The sequence below is a fragment of the Symphalangus syndactylus genome, chromosome 21 (genome assembly GCF_028878055.3).
Source record: "Symphalangus syndactylus isolate Jambi chromosome 21, NHGRI_mSymSyn1-v2.1_pri, whole genome shotgun sequence".
NCBI classification, from domain to species: domain Eukaryota; kingdom Metazoa; phylum Chordata; class Mammalia; order Primates; family Hylobatidae; genus Symphalangus; species Symphalangus syndactylus.
This window is the reverse complement of record NC_072443.2, coordinates 80,969,432-80,993,882: the sequence shown is the minus strand read 5'-3', so window position 1 is coordinate 80,993,882 and position 24,451 is coordinate 80,969,432. Positions and strand designations below refer to the sequence as shown.

Genomic DNA, 24,451 nt, shown 5'->3' with positions numbered 1-24,451 from the left:
TTACCACTCTTCATAAGTTCGGACCAAAATATCTTCATTACACCACTATTCAGTGAGAGGGAAGGACACAAATGAAAAGCTTCGTACAAAGGCAGTAATCTTTCCTCGACTAAATTAAGGAAGAGAAAGTACAACCCTTATGTGTAAATTTTTTTAGCACAATGATCCTTCTTCCTAGTATACGTGCCCAATCCCGATCACATTAGATCCATCCTGTTAGCGGGGAGGAGGGGAAAGGGTGGTCTTCCTGCTGCCCTTACCTCTCTCCATTTTATCTTTAAAATGAAATATGGTGCCATCACAAAAATCCTGTTTTCACGGAATAGTGCATGAGATGGAAAAATGCTCATGATATAAACATCAGGGAGGAAAAGCAGGATTAAACCCTATTTACAGAGTAATCCACATTTTGGGGGGAAATGAGCAAATACTCATGTACAAAGAGAAAACACTATAAGGATAAACTCTCCACCCAAAGAGTAGTCAACTGATTGGTGGTATACAGTAAACTTTATTCTGTATAGTCTTTGTGTTTTTCAGACAATAATAGACATTACTTAAAGAGACCGAAAAGAGACAGGGGAGGTACAGGTTAATTTGTTATTATGGGTGTACATGCTACAAATGATTAATGGTAAACAATGATATGAAGGTGGTTGATAGTCTCAGGAGAGAACTCCTCATGTAGGAATAAGATTCAAGGTGCTCTTCTCCAATAACAATATTAAGATACCATTTTTGAGCTCTCATTATAAGCACACTTCCAAGCTCTTGACAAGGACTATTTTCATCGAATTCTTAGGCTCTGGGATCTGCCTGCCTAGGTTCAAATTCAGTCTTCATCCGTTACTATCTGTGTGACCTTAGGCAGGTTACTTAATCTCTCTGAACCACAGTATTCAAATATGTGAAACAGGGATAAAAATAACACTTATTCATGGAATTATTATAAATATTAAATGAACTTATGGAAATAGACTTTTTTTTTTTTTTTTTTTTTTAGTGAGACAAAGTCTCACTCTGTCACCCAGGCTGGAGTGCAGTGGCACAATCTCGGCTCACTGCAACCTCCGCCTCCCGGGTTCAAGTAATTCTCCTGCCTCAGCCTCCTGAGTAGCTGGGATTACAGACATGCGCCACCACGCCCAGCTAATTTTTTTTGCATTTTTAGTAGAAATGGGGTTTCACCCTATTGGCCAGGCTGATCTTGAACTCCTGACCTTGTGATCCACCCGCCTCGGCCTCCCAAAGTGCTGGAATTACAGGCATGAGCCACCATGCCTGGCCAGAAATACACTTTTAAAAATGTCCTAGCATATAATAAGTGTTCAACAAAAGTGTGCTATAAGTATGCCCATTACGTGGATGAAGATGATAAAGCTTAGAGAAGCTGAGTCATTTTCCAAGGTTATGTGCCTGTAAGTGGGGAAGCATTCAAACCCTTGTCTTCTCAAACATTATTCTTTTAATCATTGTACCACAAATTACTTTCACTAATTAGGCACATGAAGCTCAAGACTCTGCACACAGTTGACTTGGGCTGGAACTGTAACCTGCATTCTTTCCCTACTTTATGTTAGCCACAAAGAAAGAATGTCAAATTAGAAAGGCAATCAGGTTTTATTCAGTGGCCAAAGAAGGGGAACTCATGATCTAAAGGCACCTCTTCCCAGGCAATAGGGGGTACGGGAGTTTTAAGGAGTTGAATGTAGGGGGAGGTATGCAGGCATGTATAGGGTGGAGTTCCAAGTGGTAGGTGCAATTCATGAACATGCTTCTCCATATATTGCATGTACACAAAATGGCGGTGATCTTCACTTAGCAGAGGGGATTTTAGTACGATAATGATGTGTTAATCATTCAAAGGTAACTAGAGGTCACCTCCTTTGGTCTGCACCAATTTCTCACTGGTCTTGACTTCCTCTGATAGGGGGTCACAAAGTTGCTTTTGGCATCCAGTCCATTTGGTTTCTTTAAGCTGTTGTGCCTATCAATAAAGAAACTAAAAGAAAAAAAAACTGCTAAAGTTTTTCCACTGCAGGGCAGTTCTGGTGACAGAATTTCTTTTTTTTGTCTCAGCAAATAATTTAAGTTGCTTTGCGTTTGAATTCATCTTCAAAATTAATTTAAAATAATTTTAAAATAACTCTTAAAACTATGTCGAGCCTTCTAGTTTTACCAGAATAAATATGCTTCTTGGGTATATCCATACTAACAGCTGCATTTCTTCAAGAAATGACATGACAGAAGAGTGTCCTCCTAAAATTCAAACTTGGAAGACCAACTGGTCTCAAGCTACTTGTTTGAAAGCATGAGTTATATAAAATGGCAAGTTCTTTATCTTTAAAAAAAAAAAAAAAAAAGTATTACAAAACCCCAAGGAGACAATAAAATGTAAAATAATCTGTTAACGTTGATTTTATTTACTGCTTTTTTTTTTGAAAGCCAGCACCAAGCTATATATTGATATACAAGACAAACTGTTTCTTGGCATATTTCAACTTGTCTGAAAGTCAGTTACTTTGGTTACAGCTCAAAGGACAAGTTCTCAGTAAAGAATAAATAATGTATTCACAGTAATCATTTCTCCGGTGTATAAAGTATGTATCAACTAGGATGAGAGAGAGACTGGCCTTGGGAAGAAAAGTACATACTTAGAACAAGGGTCTCAGCAGACTTCTGTCCTTTGATGAACTCAGGATAGCTCAGGTAAGCCACAGGGAACCACTGCTCAGAAATCCAAAGGGCAGGGCCCTCACACCCCAGCTCAGCCACTGGTTGTCTCTGAGGAGACGGAAGCTTCTTATTTAACCCTTCTTGGCCTTTGGTCTCCCTCCACAATGGAGGAGTGGGTGGAAATAAGACAGTGGTTCTCCAAACTGGTAGATTCTGATTAATCCCCTAGAGGGGAGCTCAGAGCATACAGAGATTCTTGGGCTCAAACCCAGATCTACTGGATCAGAATCTCTGGATATGTGGCTTGAGAACCTGCATATTAAACAAGTTCATTAGCTCTTTCTCATACAGTTCTCCAAGTTCTCACCACACACTCTTGTTTAATAACCACCAGAGTGATGATTTCTGATTTCCAAGGTCCAAGCCAAGTATACTGTGGGAGAATAATGATTCCTTCAGTGCCTCTCAACTCCAGAAGTGGAAACTGAATAAGTCAGTAATTACCTCTAAGCACTGGTTTTTTTAAAAATGTATTTTCTGTCTGCTCATTTAATTTCCTTATCTTTTTTATTGTCCTTATCTTTGAACCAACAATTTCATAGTTGGGAATTAAACGAATTGCAGCGTTGTTTACATGATATCTTCCATTTGTTGATTAACTACACTGTGTTCAGACACCAGACTGTTATGTATCATCTTGAGTATTAAAAATGAAATCTCAGAGTCATTATTATCATTTCACAGATTTTAAAAAGCAGGTGTATTGAGGCTAAGTTGTTGGCCAAAGCCACAGAATTCATGATCAGAAAATTCAGGATTTGAAATCATTGTTAGGAGATCAATAACATGTGCTGTTTATATTGTGGACTAATTAAATATCCCCAACTTGGGGAAATATTATCGTATGTTCACTGTATGAAACATAAGATAGCTATTGAAAGCATGATTTACAGTATGAACATGACTAGGTCAACTACATGTATGCATGTTTTATCAACTATTGCTGCATAATAAATCATGTAAAACTCAATGCTTAAAATAACAGGCATTTATTATTGCTCATTTGTCTATGGGAAAACAAGTGGTTCTGCTGATCAGCTGGGCTTGTTGGGTGTCAGCATTTGGGTCAGCCAGATACTGACTGGTCTAGGTTAGGACAGACAGCCTTGCTGACGTGTCTAGTGGCCAACTGGCTATTGGCTGGAGCAACGGGATGATAGATCACGTGTCTCTTCAGTGTCATCCAGCAGGCTAGCCTAGGCTTATTCCCATGATGACTTGGAAAAGTTCCAAGAGAGTGGGGACTGCAAGGCAGCTTGAGACCTAGGCTCAGAATGTGCACGATTTCACTTCTGCCGTATGCTGTTGGCCAGAGAAAGATATGAGGTGACTCCAGATTCAAGGAGTGAGAAAATCAACTCTATTTCTTGCATAAGAAAAGCCACAAAGTCACATAGAATGAGTGTGGACACAGGAAAAGGAATAATAGGGTCATTTTGTTCAATCAGTAGGCTACACATATGAACAAGAACTGGAAGGCATACGGAAGATGCAGAGAACTGATGTGTTGGCAAGTTAGGACTGTGAAAGATGTTTCTTTTTTCTTCGTATCTTTATTATTTCACATAGGTGGTTATAATCCTGTCAGTGTAACAAACAATGTTTGAGAGCAAAAAACAGTAAGAGGAGCCATAGCAAGCGTAAGATCAACAACTACATTACTATGCTGAAAGGGTTGCATCAAAAATTTGCATATCGTAAACCAATATAGCCTTCTTCTCTGTAGAGCATGTAGGTGGGTAACAATGGAAAGAGCCTCAAACTACTAAAGTTAAATAGGTCTCCAAAATATATCCAATGGCTGTGGATCTCAAGTAGAATTTAGTCATGAGATACCCAATTATTCTTAGCACTTCTGCTCACTCTGTATATTACCAGGACTGGCACCATCTTAGGACTGCAACATTTTAGCAATCTTTGGAATCCCTAGGGAACAATTCTTCCTTAATAGACATGATTTCTGATAGTCAAAGTTTTGTCATTTAAGAACCAAACTTTCAGGTTGTTTTAAAAAAGACTAACTATTTTAAATAGAAATTATTAGTTAAATGTATAACTTGTTGACATCTTTGTGTTTCAAAATAGAGTTGATGGAAAACATTTTAAGAGTTTTTTTACAACATTATTCTTTGCCAGAATGCAACCACATCCTCAGAACCTGTGAAGCAGAGCAGGGTTTCTTTGCCCTTACATAAAATATTCTGAGAATGCCATGCTTTCAAGTTCTTCTTTATGCTCCTTCATTGTTTTTGTGCTCTCTCTTGTTCCCATGGGGCTCTAAGTGTGCCTTCTTCTGACAGTTTGTTCCGTTTTACTTGGCTTCTTCTAACATGCTGTCAACTTAGAAAAACCAACCTTATTAGGACTATTTGTCAAGGAAGAGGAATTAGGCTCTGGGTAAGGACCAGGGAGCCTCTCATCTGAGCAGGGTACATGGTTATTAGTGTATGAAAGGCTTGGTGACATATCCTTTGTCTGATTTTTTTTTCTTGGTTCTTACCTGTATCAAAACATAGACAAGAGCTAGGTTGTTGGGAATCTGAAACTTTGGCACATTGCCAGATGTGAGGGAGGTACAGATATGCATGACCTGAGTGAATAAATAAAATGCATCCAATGTGGACTAATTGTACTTAGGACATTAAATATTCCATAACCTTATTTTGTCAAAGGTCAGTTTTTCAAATAAATTAAAGACTTTTTCACAGCATTAACATATCTTTACATTTTATTTTAGGGTATAAGTGAGTTTGTTCATTCCACAGTTTCATTCATTCACTCCTACACTGAGAATACACACACACACACACACACACAAAACCTTATCCTCATGGAAATTGTGTTCTTGTTTGGAAGATAGAAATAGGTGTACATAATTGTGAAGTCTTAAGACAAGTAGTATAACTGAAACAGATCAGCCAGTGTGGAAGTACAGAAGATGGAGGAAGAAAAGCACCTCCTAGACCTTTGCATCCCTGTAAAATGTGGTTGATAATGTCCAACCAACAGATGTTTTGTTGAGGATTTATTATGACACAGGGTGAGGCCATATGTACTCAAAAAAGTGTATTTTATAGACGATGTGGAAGGCAATCTACACTAACAGAAAACGTAACACTGTGCTATCTGAGAGACCTAGCTTCGGAGCTTATTTTCATCACTTATTTGTTGGATTTTTGCTTAGCTCCATTTTTTTTTTCTTTCTGAAGAATGGGGATAACTTCTACCTTTCAGTGCTGATGGGAGAATAAAATAAAATGACACAAGTAAAGTGTCACAGGCAGTAGCTGGAAGAGTAAGTCTTCCATGAATATCAGCTTCTTTCCTCTTTTCGTCTTCACAGAGGGGGTGACAACCAAGCTGGGTTTTGAAGGATGAGTAGGAGTTCACAAACCTAATCATGAATCCCCCACAGGGAAAGTGGCCTTTCAGCAGACTGAGATATGGACATTTGCTTCTAAAACCGGAAGATGATTTGTGAAGCTGTTGCTTCCTGGGCAGCAGAGCCAAAAACACTTCTCTATTTCTTTATCTGTATTTAATGTTGGTTCATTAACCTAGTGGACTTATAAACTCACTGGTGCTACCTCACTAATAAGATATATTTGAGGTCTCATTTCAATCTAATAGTGATGTGGAATTTGCCCTGATAGGAAGGACAGAGAAGAAAACACTAGAAATCAATAGCATTGAATGACCTAACAGAATTTTGAAAATGTGCAAGGGGAAGTGAAATATTTCTTCCACAATCAAGTGCCCAGGTATTGAAGTTAAAGCGGGTGTTACAAGTAAGAAGCTTGAGATCTCATTACTTAGATTAGGTCTGTCCATTCATTCAATGGTTATATATTTATCACCTCTCACTTGCAAAATATTGGGTTAAAAGAAGAGACAAACATGAAGATGGCTAACTGTGACACAGGATGAAATAAGGGTTATACATGAGAAAAAACTAAAAAGGATGGAAGTGGTAATTTATCTGGTCTTTTGAAGGAAAAGCAGAGTCATGGTTGGCCAAGAAGAGAAGCAAAGCATGCTATGTGGAGAGAACAGCATAAACCAAGGGCAGAGGCTTGAAAGCACGTGGCTACAAAGAAAAGAAAAAGTGTGAACTGTTACACAAATCATCAGGCCCATTAAAAACAAAACCAATCAACAAAAAGAAAAAAGAATCACTGAGAAGTACAGCCAGAACCAACACAATCTTTCCGTGGAGCCCTCATTTAAAAAAAATCATAGTTTCCCTTTTCTTTTTTTTTTCTTCCCTGTTCGTGATTTAGACCTTTCCAAAGCACCTGTGTGCATTGCAGCAGGCACTGTTAAGGCCATGCACCTAAACCTACAGAACTCACCACACAGGCCTTCAGCATTCTATCTGTAGGCCAGTTCTCTCTAACTGAGGGCTTCAGGCTGTGAAGAGGGATAGCCCAGACAGGCAGGGAATTTGATGCTTGCAGGAGCCAATAAGAGAAAGGAGTTGGAGGATAAATTCACCTGCTTCCTGCACTTCCTATAATACCTCTGAAGTGTGTTCATACTATCTTCCAGAGCACCCCAGTGAGGTAGCCCCAGTTGTCTACCACAGGCACCTGCTCATGGATGCATTCTTTATCAGCTCCCTTCATTTCCCTGTCTCAATTCCCCACTCTCTTTTCTGGAATCATCTCCCAAATAAACTACTTGCATTTATGTCCTTGTCTCTCAGGAGGACATTCTCCAGGAGGGGCAACCCCAAGACAGAATTGTTTAAGCCTTCTGGTGGTACACAGGGCAGCAGTGTTGATGAACTGACATGGAAAAGATTAGGGATGGTTTGAGGTAGACAGCAGAATCAAAGCTGATTTTAAGAAATGGTTCTAGGAGTATTTCCATGTGCCTTTGACTTTAATTTTTTTTAATGTAATTGTATTTTAAGGAGGATTAAATGAGTTAATTCCTATGAATTGCTTAGGAAAGGGCCTGGCACATACATTTCAACACTGTCATTGCTCTTACTGTTTTTAGATTAGCCCCTCCTCTTGTTCTGGTGTGTGGCAGCATGCTCCCTGAAAGAGGCAGACCCAGACAAGAAAGAGGTAGGAGAAGGAGAGATGGGCCTGAGGCCTCACTGATCTTGTTTCCACACTGTGGAGCTGATGCCTGCAGGCAGCTTCTCTCACCTTTGGTGAGACTCCCCTTCCTACTCAGAGCTTGTGTTGAACATGGAACTCACCTTGTATGACAAGTTATGGTGGCCTTGTTCATGATCATTCAATGTAATCACTGACTTCATGTGCTGTACAAAGATTCCCTGTCAAGTTCCCTGTGGGAAAAGGGAGCTGCAGGAGTTGGTAATTCCAGATTTCTAAATACTCTACCCTCCTGGCTTCTGATTCAGGAGGTCTGGGTTTGGAACTGATAATCCATGTTCTTTTATAAGCTGCTCAGGTGATTCTGATGGGCAGCCAAATCTGAGAACCACATTGCTATGTGGCTTTGTTCCCCAGGATCCATATCACAGAGCATTGTGTGTTATAACAGAAAGGGTGGAAGTTTTTTCTGAACAGGGTCTAAGGCTGACTTTCCTTTTCTAACTAGTGTCAGAATAAGTGGCGCTACAGCCCCTTACAGGGAGTTTTTGTCTCTACACTTTCAGCAAAATGAGAGGAAAAGTGTTGCTCCTAGAGTCGAGATAAGTGACATTCTGGAAATATCAGAATGTCCTGTTCTTCAGACTGACTCTCTTAATTTGTATCATTTAAAGACTTGGGGATGGTGTCAGAAGGAACTAACATTTTAAGGAAGACATTGGTAAGACATTCTATTTTAAAAATAGAGGCACAGCTGAAGAAAGAAAACTGGTTTTTCTCTGTGTGAGAATGAACAGTTCACATGGCATTTTGGACTGTTCTAAACAGGCCTGCAGTAATACATAATCAACTATTGGAGGAAAGATAGTTTTGTCTTATATTTATGGAGGGGACACTGAACACAGAAACTAAGAATAACTATACTTAGTACTGCACGCTTCGCTTCTCAAGGTACTTTCACATGAGCTGCTTCATGGTGGCTTCACCACTGCCCCATGGAATACCAGGGCTGCAGCACCTCCCCTTGCAGCCCTGAATCCGAGGGTTTGGGAAGATGTAAATTAGAAATATAAGAAGCCTCACTCAGATAGGAGGGATTTTTTGGTTAATAAAATTGTAGAAATTTTGCCAGCTAAATGGATTACCCTCATACCACAGGGATGCAGAAACACCTCGGGCGTAAGACATACTCATCAAAAGAGAGAGGTTTTTACAAATATTTTATAAGCACTCCAATTAAAATAATGCCCCACATCCCTTTAGACCAACTCCGTTCCTTTGCTGCAGGGCATCATCACCACACACATCCCTAAGACTGGAGGGGCAGGAGCTGGGAGCAAAGTGGGGAGAATGCTTTCAGATGGAATCCTAATCAAGCAGATCATGACTAGGCTCTTTGGAGCTCCATGAAAACACTCAAATGTTATACACTCTACGTTTCATAAACTACATGGGGAGAAACAGACTTTCATCCTCTTTCCTACCCACGCCTTATTTTATTAAGAGCTGTAATTTGGTCTGGGTTCTGGAGGCATATTGGTTTAGCAGGGGTTTTTTAACTCAATTTGTTGAAAAGGAAAGAAAAACCAGAAAGCCATTTTGTAAGCGTTTGATTGTGAAATGTATCTTGCCTGTAGCTTTAGCAGAGAGAATACATTTCACTTGTGTCATTGTAATTTCCATCAGCCTCAGCTATGTATTATTTATATACGTCAGCATTGTTATTCCCATTTTACAGGTGAAGAAACAGAAGTTTGGAAAGGCTAAGAGAGTCTCATCAATACACGCAGTTGGCTATGACACCCCCACTTCATGGGGAAATGATCAGCAAAAAAGTCACGTACCTCTTGATCGAATTTACTATTCATATCTCAGTGTGCTGGGCAAGATTATTGAAAATGGTTTCCATGTTTTTCTTCTTTCACTCTTATTACACTACTAACAAGATTCTTGTAAAAACTGGACCTCAGGGATTCTTTCTGATATAAAGTCTTAATCCTTAATCATAGCAACAACTATTCATCTACTGGTTCCATACCAGGCTTTAAGAAATGTGTGTTAGGAACAGCCAAACTCCTAAGCCATCAATTTGCTGATAGAGCTCTTCCTGTTATAAAAAATAATAGAAGGAAAACAAACAGATGTATCTCTGCTATTTTTGACTAGAATTATGAAAATAGGCATCAGAAAAGTCATTTATTTTCTCTTCTTTAATAATAAGCAAAGACTTATGTAGTGCCTACTACGAACAATGTAATATTGCGTGCTATGCAAGACTGCAGAAAGAGTGAATCTACTGTTGAGCAGTTTATGGTGGGACCACTTTTAATCCCCTGTACCAGAAGAGTAGATATAATCACCAGAAATTATGCAACTGAAATACAACATTGTTTTAACCTCTAAACAACTGTCAGAGAGGAAAGGCCCATCTCCCACCTTGTATACGCTAAACTTGCGCACATTCGCAAGACTGGGTAATGTGGAGATTTATAACCTGGGCTTTGGAAACAGACAACCCAGGTTCAAGCCTTTGTTCAAATACTTACTATCTAGGCAGACTTCGGCAACTTACTGAACCGCACTAAACCTTCTCATTTTTGTTTGTAAAATGATGATAACAATAGATTCTAGTAGATCAGGTTCAACGATAATCAAATGGCATAATCCATGAACAGCGCTTAGGCTAATACCCAGAAATAAATATTAGCACCATTATTGGAATTAGGTCCATGATAGGAAATCACAACTGCCAAACTTCTCCATTACGTCAGTGGTTCTCCACAGTTTTTCATTTAAGATCTAAAACATTTTGTTCAAATGCAATCCTGTTCAGAAACCTGAGATATAGAGAAAACAGCGGAGTGGGCTGGTTGAAGCAGAGAAGGGATGTGGAACGCTGGTTCCTTTGGCTGCCCCTAGCACACCGTCCCATCTTCATGGTGTGCCCTGGAGCATCTCCATGGAATTCCTGGCATTCAGCTTAAAAAACTAAGCTATTAAATATTATGCCTGTAATTACATTGTAAGCTGAGATGATTTGGTTATTTGAATGTACTATCTATACTCTCACATATACACAAATTTCACCAAAATATTTGATGGTTGTATTTTACATTTTGAACATTGAAAGTCTAGGCCAATATGTTCATATACTTACCTTTATAATTAAGAAATATGTCAGAGTAATTCAGTATTATGTATCCACTCATATAACAATGTGTATTGAGCATTATTTATATACCAGGACGTAAGTTCCTGGCTTGCACAGTAACTCAGAAAGATTCTAAGTTCCTTTCAGCAGGGACCATGTTTACCTGTTTCACCACCATATCCACAGAGTGATACGGTGCATGGCATGTGTATGGCATATAACACATATGCCATAAACAATTGTACAACTGAAATTTTTAGGCGAATGAATGGTTGCCCTTTTACTTTAGAAGATTAACAACTTTCTCATGGATTTAAGAATTGTTGTTTCCTATTGAGGATGTGAGCCCCCAGGTGAGTTTTTTTTATTATTATACTTTAAGTTTTAGGGTACATGTGCACAACGTGCAGGTTTGTTACACGTATATACATGTGCCATGCTGGTGTGCTGCACCCATTAACTCGTTATTTAACATTAGGTATATCTCCTAATGCTATCCCTCCCCTCTCCCCCCACCCCACAACAGGCCCCAGTGTGTGATGTTCCCCTTCCTGTGTCCATGTGTTCTCATTGTTTAATTCCCACCTATGAGTTAGAACACGCGGTGTTTGGTTTTTTGTCCTTGCAATAGTTTGCTGAGAATGATGGTTTTAGCTGTGATATGTAAAACCTGAGTTGCCTTGTCTCCTGAGTCAAAGTCTTTTTGGGATATTTAGGGAGTTTCTAAAGGGACTCATCCTCTCCATTGGCTTGAAATATTTAATTAGGACAGAAATTAAAGCACTTAATAGATCTGGAATTATTGCCTGAGATCCAGGGCCTGTGGATGGGCATCCAGGAATCCATGGACAGCCCTCCAGCAAGCATCAAAAAGAAGCAACTCTTCATGGACCCGATCAATAGACTGAGTGGATTGACCCATGTACTCTGAATACTCAGAAATGCCAGTAGTTTCAACAAATCTTTCTTTGCTTCAAGCCATGTGCCTCAGTGGCGTTTCCATACTCCCTGATATTCCAGCGGGGAAAGACTGTCAAATCTTTCTCAACAGGGTAGGGGCTTTCCTTTTCCTTTTCCTTTCCTTTCTTTCTTTTTGAGACTGAATCTTGCTCTGTTGCCCGGGCTGAAGTGCAGTGGCACAATCTCAGCTCACTGCAACCTCCGCCTCCCAGGTTCAAGCAATTCTCCTGCCTCAGCCTCCTGAGTAGCTGGGATTACAGGCACCTGCCACCACACCCGGCTAATTTCTGTATTTTTAGTAGAGATGGGGTTTCATCCTGTTAGCCAGGCTGGTCTCAAACTCCTGACCTGAAGTTATCTGCCCACCTCGGCCTCCCAGAGTGCTGGGATTATGGGCATGAGCCACCGTGCCTGGCCCCTTTTCTTTCTAAAACATGAAGAGCTCTTTTCTCTAGAGACAAAATAAAAGAGCATGTAGTATTATCTCTATCAAACAAACAAGCTGGCCAAGGGTGTCACTCTCATCCTTATTACTGTTCGATGTTAAATGCTTGGTATGCACTTAACACCTTGTATGCATTCGCTTACAAGCACCCAATTTTATCGGCTAGGGCAAGTGACAACACCACGTAAGTAGTAATATACAGAGCTGGAACTAGAATCCACCTGTCTGTGTTAGTCAGGTTTCAGGCAGGAAATAGCTGGCACACTCAGAGTGACTGAGGGGAGTTTTTTGAAGGGGCAAATTGAAAAGAGGTAACCAAGGTTTAAGCAAAAAAGAAAAGGGAAGGAAGGAAGGAGAGACAGAGAAAGAAGAGTGAGAGAGAGAAAGAAAGAAGAAAGGAAAAAGAGAAGGAAGGAAGGAAGGAGGGAGGGAGGGAGGAAGGAAGGAAGGAAGGGAGGAAGGAAGGGTAGGGAGGGAGGGAGAGAAAGAAAGAAAAAGAAGGAAAGAAAGAAAGAGAAAGAAGCCGTATGGATGGAGAGGGCAACCTCACAGCACCTGTGGCTTTCGCTAGAGGAACATAGCCAACTTCAGGACCCATCGGGGGGCTAAGGGAATAAATACCCTGACTCCAGTCTCCTCTCACCCTCTAATTTCCTGGCAGTGTTTCTTATTATTAGCACCTCCCATTAGGATACCTCAAAGAAAGGGAGCTTATTGATGGGGTCCATTAGTTCAACCTGCTGGGACACAGATTAGGCAGGAGAGTGACTCTAGAGGGACAAACAAAAGCTCTCCAGCACAGTGTCTGCCTAAAGGGGAGCATGCTTAACCATATATATTCTGTCTCCAAATAATTCTATTTATCCCTCATTCAGCAAATAGCCATTGCTTGGCCACTCTGTGCTGGGCACTTTGCTTTGGGCTGAGGATACAGAGATAAGTAAGACACTGTGTCTCTGACGAGCTTAGACTCATGGTCTTCAGAAAATATGTCTTGCACATTTTTACCTGCTATTTTAACTACCATTTTCTCTCCTTTTATCTCCCAAGCATGACTACATTTCCACCCAAATATCACAATTTTGTCACTCTTGTTCCACTATATTCCTTAGCTTTTCTTGCATCCACAACTTTTCCCTCTACTTTCAGCTTCAGGGTAGACATTTTTTAATAAAATTATGTTTTATTGTTATATAGATGAGTGCTTGCTATGTTGCCTAGGCTGGTCTTGAACTCCCGGCCTTGCCTACCTTGTGCTCCAGGACCACATGCCTGAGCTACTGCACCTCCCAGTTTTAGTGTAGAATTCTTTCAGACAGACTTGAAGCCTACTGAGGAAAGCTAATGATCTAATAAATGTTCGAGTAATATTAATATTGTTTTATCCCATTTGTATTTGAAAAAGAATAGAGACAGTGTTGGAGAAAACAACTTTCTCTTACAAGGAAAAAAAAAGATAAGAGGCCTAGAAAGTTCTGCCCTGATTCTATATACCTGTTCACATGACAATAAATTGCATTTTACCCATGCTAGGAGCTGTGCTCAGTCAGAGAAAGGAAGGCACCATTAAAGATTTCAAGGTTGTTCCGTAAGTGAATTGGATGTAAGTGCTCTCACTGCTATAGCTTGAAAGAGCTGAAATTGCTCCTGAAGCAAAATGGAAGAGGCTTGGCTAACTCTCTTGGTCATTTATTAGTATGGCCAAAGTAGCCTTATCTTTGATTACCTCCTTTCTCCCACTGCAATGAAGAAATCCTCTGGCTCTGGAATTCTCCTCTCTGTGTTTGCTAAATGCTTAGAAAGCTAGGCCTTCCACTGGCCAGCAGACAGGCCTGAAAGGACCCCTTTTGAGAGGCCAGATGTTTAGAAGCAGAAGCTATAAGGGAAAGGAACTGTTGCATTTACCAGAAGGTGTGTCCACCAAAGAGGAGAGAAGCTTTTCCATTCAGAGGAAAAAAAATTCTTTTGAAGTTGTCTGAAGGCCATTGTTCAACTGAAAGATCACAGTTGAAGCTCTGACCGTATTAGAAATTAGCATTGCTAATGAGGTTTTCAAAGAATCACAGATTATTTTAATCTACTTAACCTTCTCTATAAATACTTGACTTAGAAAACATTGTACTTCTATTTCTGATAATCTAATAATGGATAAATGTTATTTTAAAGGCAGTAGCAACAATGTGAATATCATTTTTCAAACAAGAACTATCAAATATTGGCATATTGCTTTATTTTTGTCAGTTCCAATTCTATGATAGAGAGTGGTAGCCGACTGTCTGAGCTATCTGAGAAATTGGAAGGCTAGGACAGTCTAAGTGGCTAGCTGACAAGATTATTTCTCTAATGACAAATATATGGGCAAGTATCAAAAAATCATCTACTCTATGTGGGCCTAGATGAACAAAACCCTGGGAAGCCAAGCTTCTAAAAAACACAACTGATCAGTATAGTTTACAAAAGGAGCTTTCCACCGTCTTTTACATGGCTTCCAATTAAATCAATATGACACTGAAATTTGCAACCCTTCCAGAATGTTCTTTGAATGAAGAGGTAAAAATAATCTATATCTGCTATTATGAATGAATCAATTGCCCTTATTCATCTGTTCTGCATTTCAAGGCTAAACTCGTTTGAAAAAATTAGGTTTCTTTATCACCATCTCAAACCTAAATTGTTCTCATGCTGATTCACTGATTTCATCATTCATTCATTTATCCACCAAGTCTTTATTGAACACCTACTATATGGCAGGTACTCTCTGAAACACCAAGGATGCGGTATTAAGCAAAACAAACAAGTTTCCTGCTTTTGTGGATGTCTTAGTAAATGGAGATAGTCAATAATAAATGAACAAATAAATAAGCAAGAAGGTATCAGGCAATAAAGTGCAAAAATTAGAAAGAGGAATTACTGGAGAAAGTGAAAGATGTTTTTAAGTTAGGCAGTTGGGGAAGAAAGACCCTCTAAGAAACAGAAAGTAGAACAACTGAATGGCAAAGGAAGAGAGGGCAGGAAAAGATCTGAGGAAAGTATGTTCCAAGCAGACAGAATAGCTCGTGCAAAGGCATAGAAGGTGGGTGTGGCTGAAGAGTAGGAAAGGAGAGGGTTGAAATTAAATAAAACGAAAGGATAGGTGAGAGGTAGACTGCATAACACTTTAAAGGCATGGGAAAGGGTTTGGGTTTTACTTACTATAAACTTACTGAACAACTACTTAAGAACTTCTCTCAGATGAGTGATATGATGTAATTTATGCTTCAAATGGCTCAACATGGGTAATAGAGATTTCTAGGGGTAAGAGTGAAAGCAGTGAGACCTAAAGGGAGCCTGTTGCAGTGGTCCACAGACAGGTGACCAAAGGGTGGTAGCAGGGGAGACTTAGAAAATGTTAATGCTCTATCTGGAAAAAAATATGAGGCAGGAAGAGCTAACCCAACCAGCAGATTAGAATCTGCCTATTAGCCTTAGAACCTTATTTAGTGAAAGTTGACCCAGAAAGCCCTTTAGAGATAATTCAGTAGAAACCCTTCAATTTAAACTTGAGAAAAACAGAGACGCGGACAAATTCTGGGACACACCCAGGGTCACAGAGCAAACCGCTAGCAACCCCAAGACTGAGCCTCATACCTCCTATCTTCCCAAATGTTAAAGTGCCCAAGTCCATACAGAAGCCAGCAGGGCCTGAGCGTGGATCTCTTGGGCTCTTTCTACACCAGCAAGTTCCAATCTCTGGTGCAAATCTGCATAATGGGGACAGCTGAGAAGTTACTGCAGGGTCCATGCATCCAAATGTGGATTTGTCGTACCCTGTACACTGAATAAATAAAAGTATAAGTGCCATCATGTGGCATCCCACGCAGACTGGTTAATAGCTTAGACAATGGCATAGAATTAGGCTCAAATTTTAGCTTTACCAGGTATACTGTGTACTTTCAGATAAGTTACTTAACTCTTTGGGTCTTGGTTTTTTCACCTATACTCTGGAATAAAAATTGTAACTCGTAGTTTTGTAAGGTTCAAATAAAACGATATACCAAAAACACCCACTTAGAATAGCACCTGGCAAGGAGTAAATATTCAAGAAATGTTCACTATTATTATGTAGAAGACAGAACTTTTGTCCTTTTACTTGCAATGGGGCTCTTAATATTCAGAGCCAATGAGAATTACTCACTGGCCTCCGTGAAGAAACAGTTAAGTATGGTTCTACCCTACAGGTGCATTGCTGGAAACTGCCGCCTCTTCGACCCTCCTCTAACTCTGCCCCTTATCAGCCACCTGGAGGAACTGAATAGGGACACTATTCTTTCAGTCAATCCTTCATTTATTTATTCTGTAAATGTTTACTGAGTGCTCACTGAAATGCCTGGTGATTCCAAGCCTTTTTTTCCCTGCTTCAGATGTGTTCACTTGCTTAATTTACTCCCCTGAGTAACTTCTCTCATTGAAGGGCAGAGATTTGTCAATAAGCAGGTGAGGGGTGGCCACAGGGGAGTGGGGAGGAAAAGGTTCCTATCAGAATTTCAAAGGGGCCATGGGGCATATACAGTTTGAAGAATTGGTAAGCACCCCCAAAAGCTCAGGCATAGGCAACAAGCCGATCGAAAGAGATGGAGGAGAAAGGGAGCTGGACTCCCTGAGCCCAGTTTGCAGCTGTATAGTGTAGGTAAGCACTGCCTTGCCCATTGTTCATTTCTTCCCCACGCCTTCCCACTCACAGCTCTATGATGTATAAGTGTAGCCATTTTACAAAGGGGAAACTAAGGCTTAGGCGCAGGCCACATGACTAGTAAGTGGGAGACCAGGACTAGAACCCAAGTTGCCTGACTCCTCATTATGGTTTTTTGGTTGGTTGGTTTGGTCACCCAACCTCCCCCTATCCACCAAGTTGTTACTGTGTGTATAAGAAAAGGAAGAAAGGGAGTAAGAGACATGATGGTGGTGGCTATGATATGGTAGTGATAGTGAGTGTGTGTGTGTGTGTGTGTGCACGCATGAAAGAGAGAGAGAGAAGGAGAGAGAGAGAGATACAAAGAGACAGAGATAGGAAGGAAAGTGAGAGAGAGAGACAGAGAGAGGGACCTCAGAAAAAGACTTCAGACGACTCCAAATTAATATGTACATAAAACGTGGCCAGCCTATGTGCATTTCAACATTCCTGCACTGAGTGGGGACCCAAAGTAGGGGGCAGGAAGGAGAGGCAGACAGACTTCCTCTCCCTGTGCTGTGGTATCTGCCTTGGGGAAGAATTGTCCCGGATGCCAGTGTGAGAACATGTCACCTGTGGCAGCCTCTCCAAGAATTTGATACAAATGCCCCCAAAACACGTTGCCTCAAGGTGCTGTGATTTTGGCCCTGCGAAATAGTCGAGCTGAACTCCTTCCTCCAGAGGTTTATTTGAAGAAAAAAGCAGATCCAGATCGCACTTAAGCCTCTGAAACCATTTTAATTTTGAGATTTTGCAGGAGACGTCTTTAAGTAACACTCCTGTGACGAGTCAGCAACCAAGTTGTAATCTGTCCCTTCTACAGTTGCCAGAGCCTTAAAAGCCTGTCTTCCAGTACGTCACCTTAATGATTGTTTATGGGCAGTGTACGAATTTCCCACATGGGGATTATGCATAACATCTATGCATTTACATTAAAATGAGGGCAATTTATTTAACAAACATATCGACGTTTACTTAATCTATGCAAATCTATTCATAAGATTTTATAAAACCACCATTTTTCCCCATACCCTTAAAACACAAAATTCTGGCTTTAAAAAAATCTCCTAGTTTGTTTTTAAGCACTGTGCCTGCAGGAGGAGGGGGCTGGCAGAGTAAAGGGGAGATGGTGCCTCTGTTGGTGATGCAGCCTGCTTGTGCAAAGCAGTCCTGCACTTCCAGTTGTGAGCCAAGAGCCAAGTGTGGGAGCTCACCATGGTGGCAGCCACCTCCCCACCAAGCAGGCGGCGTTCACCAGAGGGGAGTGGCAGGTTCCTGTACTCAGCTGTGGGTTGTCACCATCTAATAATATGACCGTTTTGCCATCTCTCTGCAAATGAGGCTGAAGCTGCTATCTGATTGGTACAACATCTCACTTTCCCTCTGCATTGATTTTCTTCTTCTCCTCCTTTGCTTCATAAAAAGAGGGACAAGTGGCTGGTGCTGTGGACAGAGAAGCTTTCTTTTTAGTATGAGACAACCTCTATTTTCGTTCAGGAGAGGGAAGCTGGATTATCAATTCTTTGGTAAATGTGTATGGTGATATTTGCTCCGGTAAGTTTACAGCTATCTTGACTTACAGCTGGCTGTGGGGATGTGTGTGTGCTTGTATGTGTCTCCAGAGGCACATTTGGATTGCACACTTTTCTTTCTAAATGTCAGTTTTTAAATCTTTAGTAATAATCTCTATTTTTCTTGACTTTGCTTTCTTGTAATTTGTATGTTTAAACCAAAGAGGCTATGTTGATACTGAAATGCTTACTTTAGCTGTTCAAGTATGTGCTGGGTTTCTTTGAACATAGTAAGGAAACTATTTAAGCAAACTTATATTTGCTTTATAAAAATGTAATGTCATTCTACCCTACCCCCCCCTTCCTTGGAGTGCTTAATATCCTAAATGCATTCATTGTGCTGCAACCTGCTTACCATTTTAATTAAAGTTTCTTCGTCAGTGTCAGAGTGAGAATTACTTAAACTCCATATACAGCTACCAAATATTATATGTTGTGCTGAAAGGTGCTAGTTTTATAAGGTCTTATAGCACTATGTAGAATGAATGAGTTTCCCCTATGATTGGATGCACGCACCTTTGAAAGGACTGAATTTAGAAAAAGTATTCAGATCACTAAATGAAGTCCTAGCATGCCATGAGAAGCTATAATCACAAGTGGCTGTTGCTGCTCTTTCGTCTTTCTTTGCACTGTGTATTTCTGCCACCATCTGTCAGATGCCCAGTCCGGGCTCCTGTGTTTCTATATGTGAAGCTAATCAGGAGAAAAGTTGCTGTTATTAAATTTAACTACTGCAAAATGACTGTCCGGTCAGCATTGCTAGAAATGATTTTTAAATGCATTACCTGGTTAGCTGCGTTCTTTTTGTTTGAGAGTAAAAGATGGTCTGAATTCTTCATTGTTAATTCAGAAGTCTGGGGAAAAGTCTTTAAATATAATTATTCTAGACAGGGATGAGAAGATGATTAAATAATTGCTTTAATGGAAACAAACTGATGCTTTAATCTTCTCTTTTTGTTACACAATCCACAGATCTGTATAGTCTTTTTCATGGTGAAATGAGCTGGAGAATAGATTTGTGGTGAAAGTTAAAGGCACTGTGGCATGTGAAGCAAGAGGAGGTCTGACTATACATTTTTCAGAGATTTCGAGAGTAAAGTTGGGAATATCATGCAGGCCTAGGGCTCACAGGCATAGATTTTTTTCAGAATAGCAATTTTTCAGATTTTGAAGTAGTCTTATGACAGCTCAGAATGCCTGTCTGGGAGTGCACTAACCTTCATATCTACTCCCGTTTGGACGTGCCGCGACTCACACACCCTGTGCACACTCCAATGAAGCTACTCATTTTGACAAACAGACTGAATTTTCATCAATCTAACTCAGCCTCAAAAATAGACTAATCCCCCAAACCCACCCAAGTTTTTATATTGCCTTGTTACTGGTCCCAGTAAGCATGTGCCTAGTATCAGCCTTAGATGACATAAACCTTAGCTGGAGTGAAGTGTATCTTAGCAGATAATTTGTTGAAAAAAAAAAAAAAACAAACAAAACTTTTATCCTTGGGCTGTTGCCAATTACTGCTAAGTAAACTCACCGGCACGAAACATCACCTCTTCCCCTCCCCAATACACACATATCCAATCCCTCAACGTCCCTTAATATTTTATATATGTTATATGAGCATTCTCCTTTCATGGCTGTAACAGGTTGCATGTAAAGTCATTTGCTATAGACAGAGCTTATGATCATCTGAAGCTATTCAGCAATATAAATTAAGAAACTTGGGGTGGCAGTCACGCCTTTTCCTCCAGTCTCCTAGTTTACAGAAGTGTTAGGGCTCCAAGCATACTCAGGCCCACACAGGAAGAACAACAAGGCATCTGTGTCTTTAAAAGGTCGGGATCATTAGTTTGAGTTAGAGCCAATGTGCACAGTTTTTACAAGTATCACTTCTGAAAGGTCCATAATATCATAACCAGAAAATCTGTCGTAATGTCTTCCAAGGATTAAAGACTTTTGTCGTTTCGGGGAAAACAATAAAGGGATTTTTAAAATTTCACAATGAGCTCCTCTCTTCTTTTTAGCATAATGAAGAATGCAAGAGTCATTTCCATTTAGTAAGTACATCCTATATGCCTGGCACTGTGCTAACCATTTGACATGGCATATCTCCTTTAATCTTGACAAGCACTCTATGAGGGCCATGACATTACTTCCCCATTTTACAGATGAGAAAATGGAGACAAAGGACAAGTATGTAACTTACTTGAGGAAACACAGTGATGGGGATGAGTCTCGGAACCAGGCAGACTCATTCCACAGTCCTACTCTTCCTCCCTCCTGTCTGTCATTGGTACAATCTACAACAAACGCCTAGACTGAAATGATTTCCAGGGACCTACAGTTAAACATCCCATTTTTCCCCCGTTCTGATACAAGGTAGTCTCCTTCTTCTCAGACTATGTCTTTATGACTCCAAGCTAAGTATGTCTTTGAAACCGAAGAATATGTGCTTTATTTCCACTCAATTTTAGCAGATACAAAGATGTGAGTGTGACTAAATGAGCCCACCTACGGTAAAATTTATGCAGAAGTGGATAAATCCAGGTAGATCTTTTAATTGATCAAAGTAAATCAATTCCTTTGACCTTAAGTCTTTTGGACATAAAGTCAAAATAAAGATGCGATGATAGCTTAGAAATATCAATATCTCAAGGCAGCTGGTTCGTCATTGGTGCAAAATATAAAAAGCAATTCCAACGGAATCATTTTTGGAGAGCTTTACAAAATTCTCACCTTCCCTTTACTCACTCCCACCATGATTTTTTTGTTTTTAATTTCTATTCTTTGGCTAGCGGGAAAGGGCTGAGGTAGCACTTCAGGTTGAATATTGCAAAGTGTCTATCTCACCTGGGTAATTTAAAAAGGAGCACAGCTGCCAATAAGCATGCTGAGAAGCGTGACAAAGTCAAAATTCAGAGTCCCCAAATGCATTCCTTTGCACCTGAGCACTGAGCTCCCCATTTTAAATCCACTTGAGCCAATAAGATTCAGATGGATCTTATAGGAGGAAAATGCAACTGACATAGAATCAATAAGGTTGAAATTTCTCCTCAAGTGGCAGCTTCTGGATGAGAAGCAGGACATTCCAGTCATAAAGTGAGCCTGTAAAATGCCGCATTATGAGAAAGGATTATGAGTGACGAAAATGTTGCTAGAAGATAGAACCTAGCTCACAACACCTTTGTTAAAATTACCAAAACTCAGAGGGATCTTAAAAACAAACAAACAAAAAACCGCTAACAAACAAACAAAAACCACCCACCACAAATTGGAAGAACTAAGAGTCAAGTTTTGAAGTGGTTAACACAATATTGAGTTCTTGATGTGATCTGCTGCGTCTAATAAGCAACAGCTTTTGAGCTACTCTTGGTTAGGCACCCAGTTAGTTAAAAAGAGTTCAGAGTGCAGTACACAATAAAATACATTTCCAAAATGGTAGTCATTTTTGTCAGAGGCAAGCTTGGTTAACTCCTCAATTCTGGATCATGTCTTTTTCTTTTTCTTAAAAAAAAAAATCATAATTGGGTGGTTTAATCAGAAAGTGTGGTATTAGAGCCAATACTGACAAATAAATTCAAATCAATTCGCTTTTTCCAACAGCATTTATGAGAGTTCTAAATATACTAACAGCCATCAAATGAAAACTTTTACTTTAATAAAATATATTGTGCTCAACCACAGTGTTCATCAAATATAGACTATCCCTAAAAACTAATCTTATAGACAAGTTTATAAAGTATATCATATTTCAGTCCCTAGCTAGAAGACACTGCTTTCTTCAGAGGAGTGACTAAATTCCACATCAACAGTACTCAGGATTGTACTCCATCTTGCCTATGTTTCAACCTGCCCTGATTATTAAGCACTTAAAAATTATCTATTAAGTATGGAGAAAGATGCTGGTGTAAACACATAATTAGTTTTGGACTAATCTTGCATTTTTCATTTGGTGTACAAATAGACTGGTGGTCCTGTTACATACTTGTATAAGAAAATAGGTCAGTGAATATTTTGAGCCTGAAATCAGCCCATGAAGCACTAAATCTTCTAGAGGAGGCTCTTGGTCATCAGTGTGTCTTTAAATGTTTAAAGATTCAGGGTTTGAAAATGGAAACACCTCAGTCTCTCCACTCTGCAGACTAATGGATCTGCATAATTAATATATTTTACTGTGATCTTTTTTTTTTTTTTTAACACAAATTCTTGCCAAAAGCACTAATGGAAAATTGTTCAGGGGCAACTTCAAACATGTTTTGTTATAGTTTCTAGAAAGCTTACTCACAACACAGGCAATCAGTTTACCATGGAGCTTTGAGTTGGCCAATCTAAGTGGATGATCATGTCATTATTGTCTTTTGGGGTAAAAGATGTGTTGGGCATAAAAGATTTCTACTGGTATTCCCCAGGGGACTTATTTAGTCTTGCTTACAGAATATTTATTTATTTATTTATTTTTGAGATGGAGTCTCATTCTGTTCCCAGGCTGGAGTGCAGTGGTGCAATCTCAGCCCACTGCAACCTCAGCCTCCTAGGTTCAAGTGATTGTCCTGCCTCAGTCTCCTGAGTAGCTAGGACTACAGGGGTGTGCCACCATGCTCAGCTAATTTTTGTATTATTAGTAGAGGTGGGATTTCACCATGTTGGCCAAGCTGGTCTTGAATTTAGGACCTCAGGTGATCCTCCTGCCTCGGCCTCCCAAAGTGCTGAGCCATCGTTCCCAGCCTTACAGAATCTTTAAATCCTCCCAAATTACCACACATTATCTCAATGTAGACTTACTGGCAAAGCTATAACAAAGATTTTGGGCTCATTTTATTTCTGGTAAAATATGGCTTTCAGAATATATGTGTCAAATATGAATTATTATTGCAAGGACTTCTTTTTTTTTTTTTTTTTTGAGACAGAGTCTCGGTGTTGCCCAGGCTAGAGTGCAGTGGTGCGATCTCGGCTCACTGCAGGCTCCGCCCCCCGGGGTTCACACCATTCTCTTGCCTCAGCCTCCCGAGTAGCTGGGACTACAGGCACCCGCCACCTCGCTCGGCTAATTTTTTGTATTTTTAGTAGAGACGGGGTTTCACTGTGTTAGCCAGGATGGTCTCGATCTCCTGACCTCGTGATCCGCCCGCCTTGGCCTCCCAAAGTGCTGGGATTACAGGCGTGAGCCACCGTGCCTGGCCCCGAGGACTTCTTACGTCACCATATTGACATTCACTTCTCAATGTTGAACCCACACATCTTTATCTGGCTTTAGATCTCCACGAGGGAGGAAAATGGATAAGATTTTCCAAAACTTATGACATTCAAACTACCTTCATGTGAAATTAAATGGCAGAGGAAAAACATTTTTTTTTTTTTAGTTTGGGGAAGGTTTTAGTAAAAGTCTGGGATGCGGACTTCACTTATTTTTTTATTTAATAAATATTTAAGGATGCCTACCATGTGCCAGGCACCATGCTGGGCATGGGAGATACAATGGTGAACAAACAGATATAATTTCTGCATTCCCAGAACTAAGTGCCTTCATTTTTCCATTTTCTCACCTAAACTTAGTTTCTATTTCTTGGCCCAGGATGTGTTTTCTTAAAAGCATAACTGAACTGTTCTAGTAAGGCATTTGCAGGAAATATGTGTTTTTGGTCCTATATGTTCACACTCAGTGAAGGAACAAGAGTGAATCCACTTATTTACTGATGTGATTATTGTCTGCTGAAATGGAGTGGTAGGAAGCAGGGAGCTGGAAAAGGTTTTGCAGTGTGTGTGTCTTATAAGCATTATTTATTGCTTCTAGGCATTCTCAGATTTGAT

The 24,451-nt window shown here is 40.0% G+C and overlaps 1 protein-coding gene across 2 annotated transcripts in view; it reads left to right on the top strand.

The window, feature by feature from the left end:
- SYNPR (synaptoporin) overlaps positions 1-24,451 on the top strand; it is a 348,628-nt gene that overhangs the window by 156,468 nt on the left and 167,709 nt on the right. Inside the window, exon 1 of one of the 2 annotated variants that reach the window (XM_055260620.2) lies at positions 18,408-18,623. The exons of the other annotated variant lie outside the window; for it this stretch is intronic. Within the exon in view, the coding sequence (XP_055116595.1) occupies positions 18,600-18,623 (24 nt within the window). The 5' untranslated portion in view covers positions 18,408-18,599. Of the gene's footprint in view, positions 1-18,407; positions 18,624-24,451 lie in introns of those variants that run through there. 2 annotated transcript variants of the gene reach the window in all.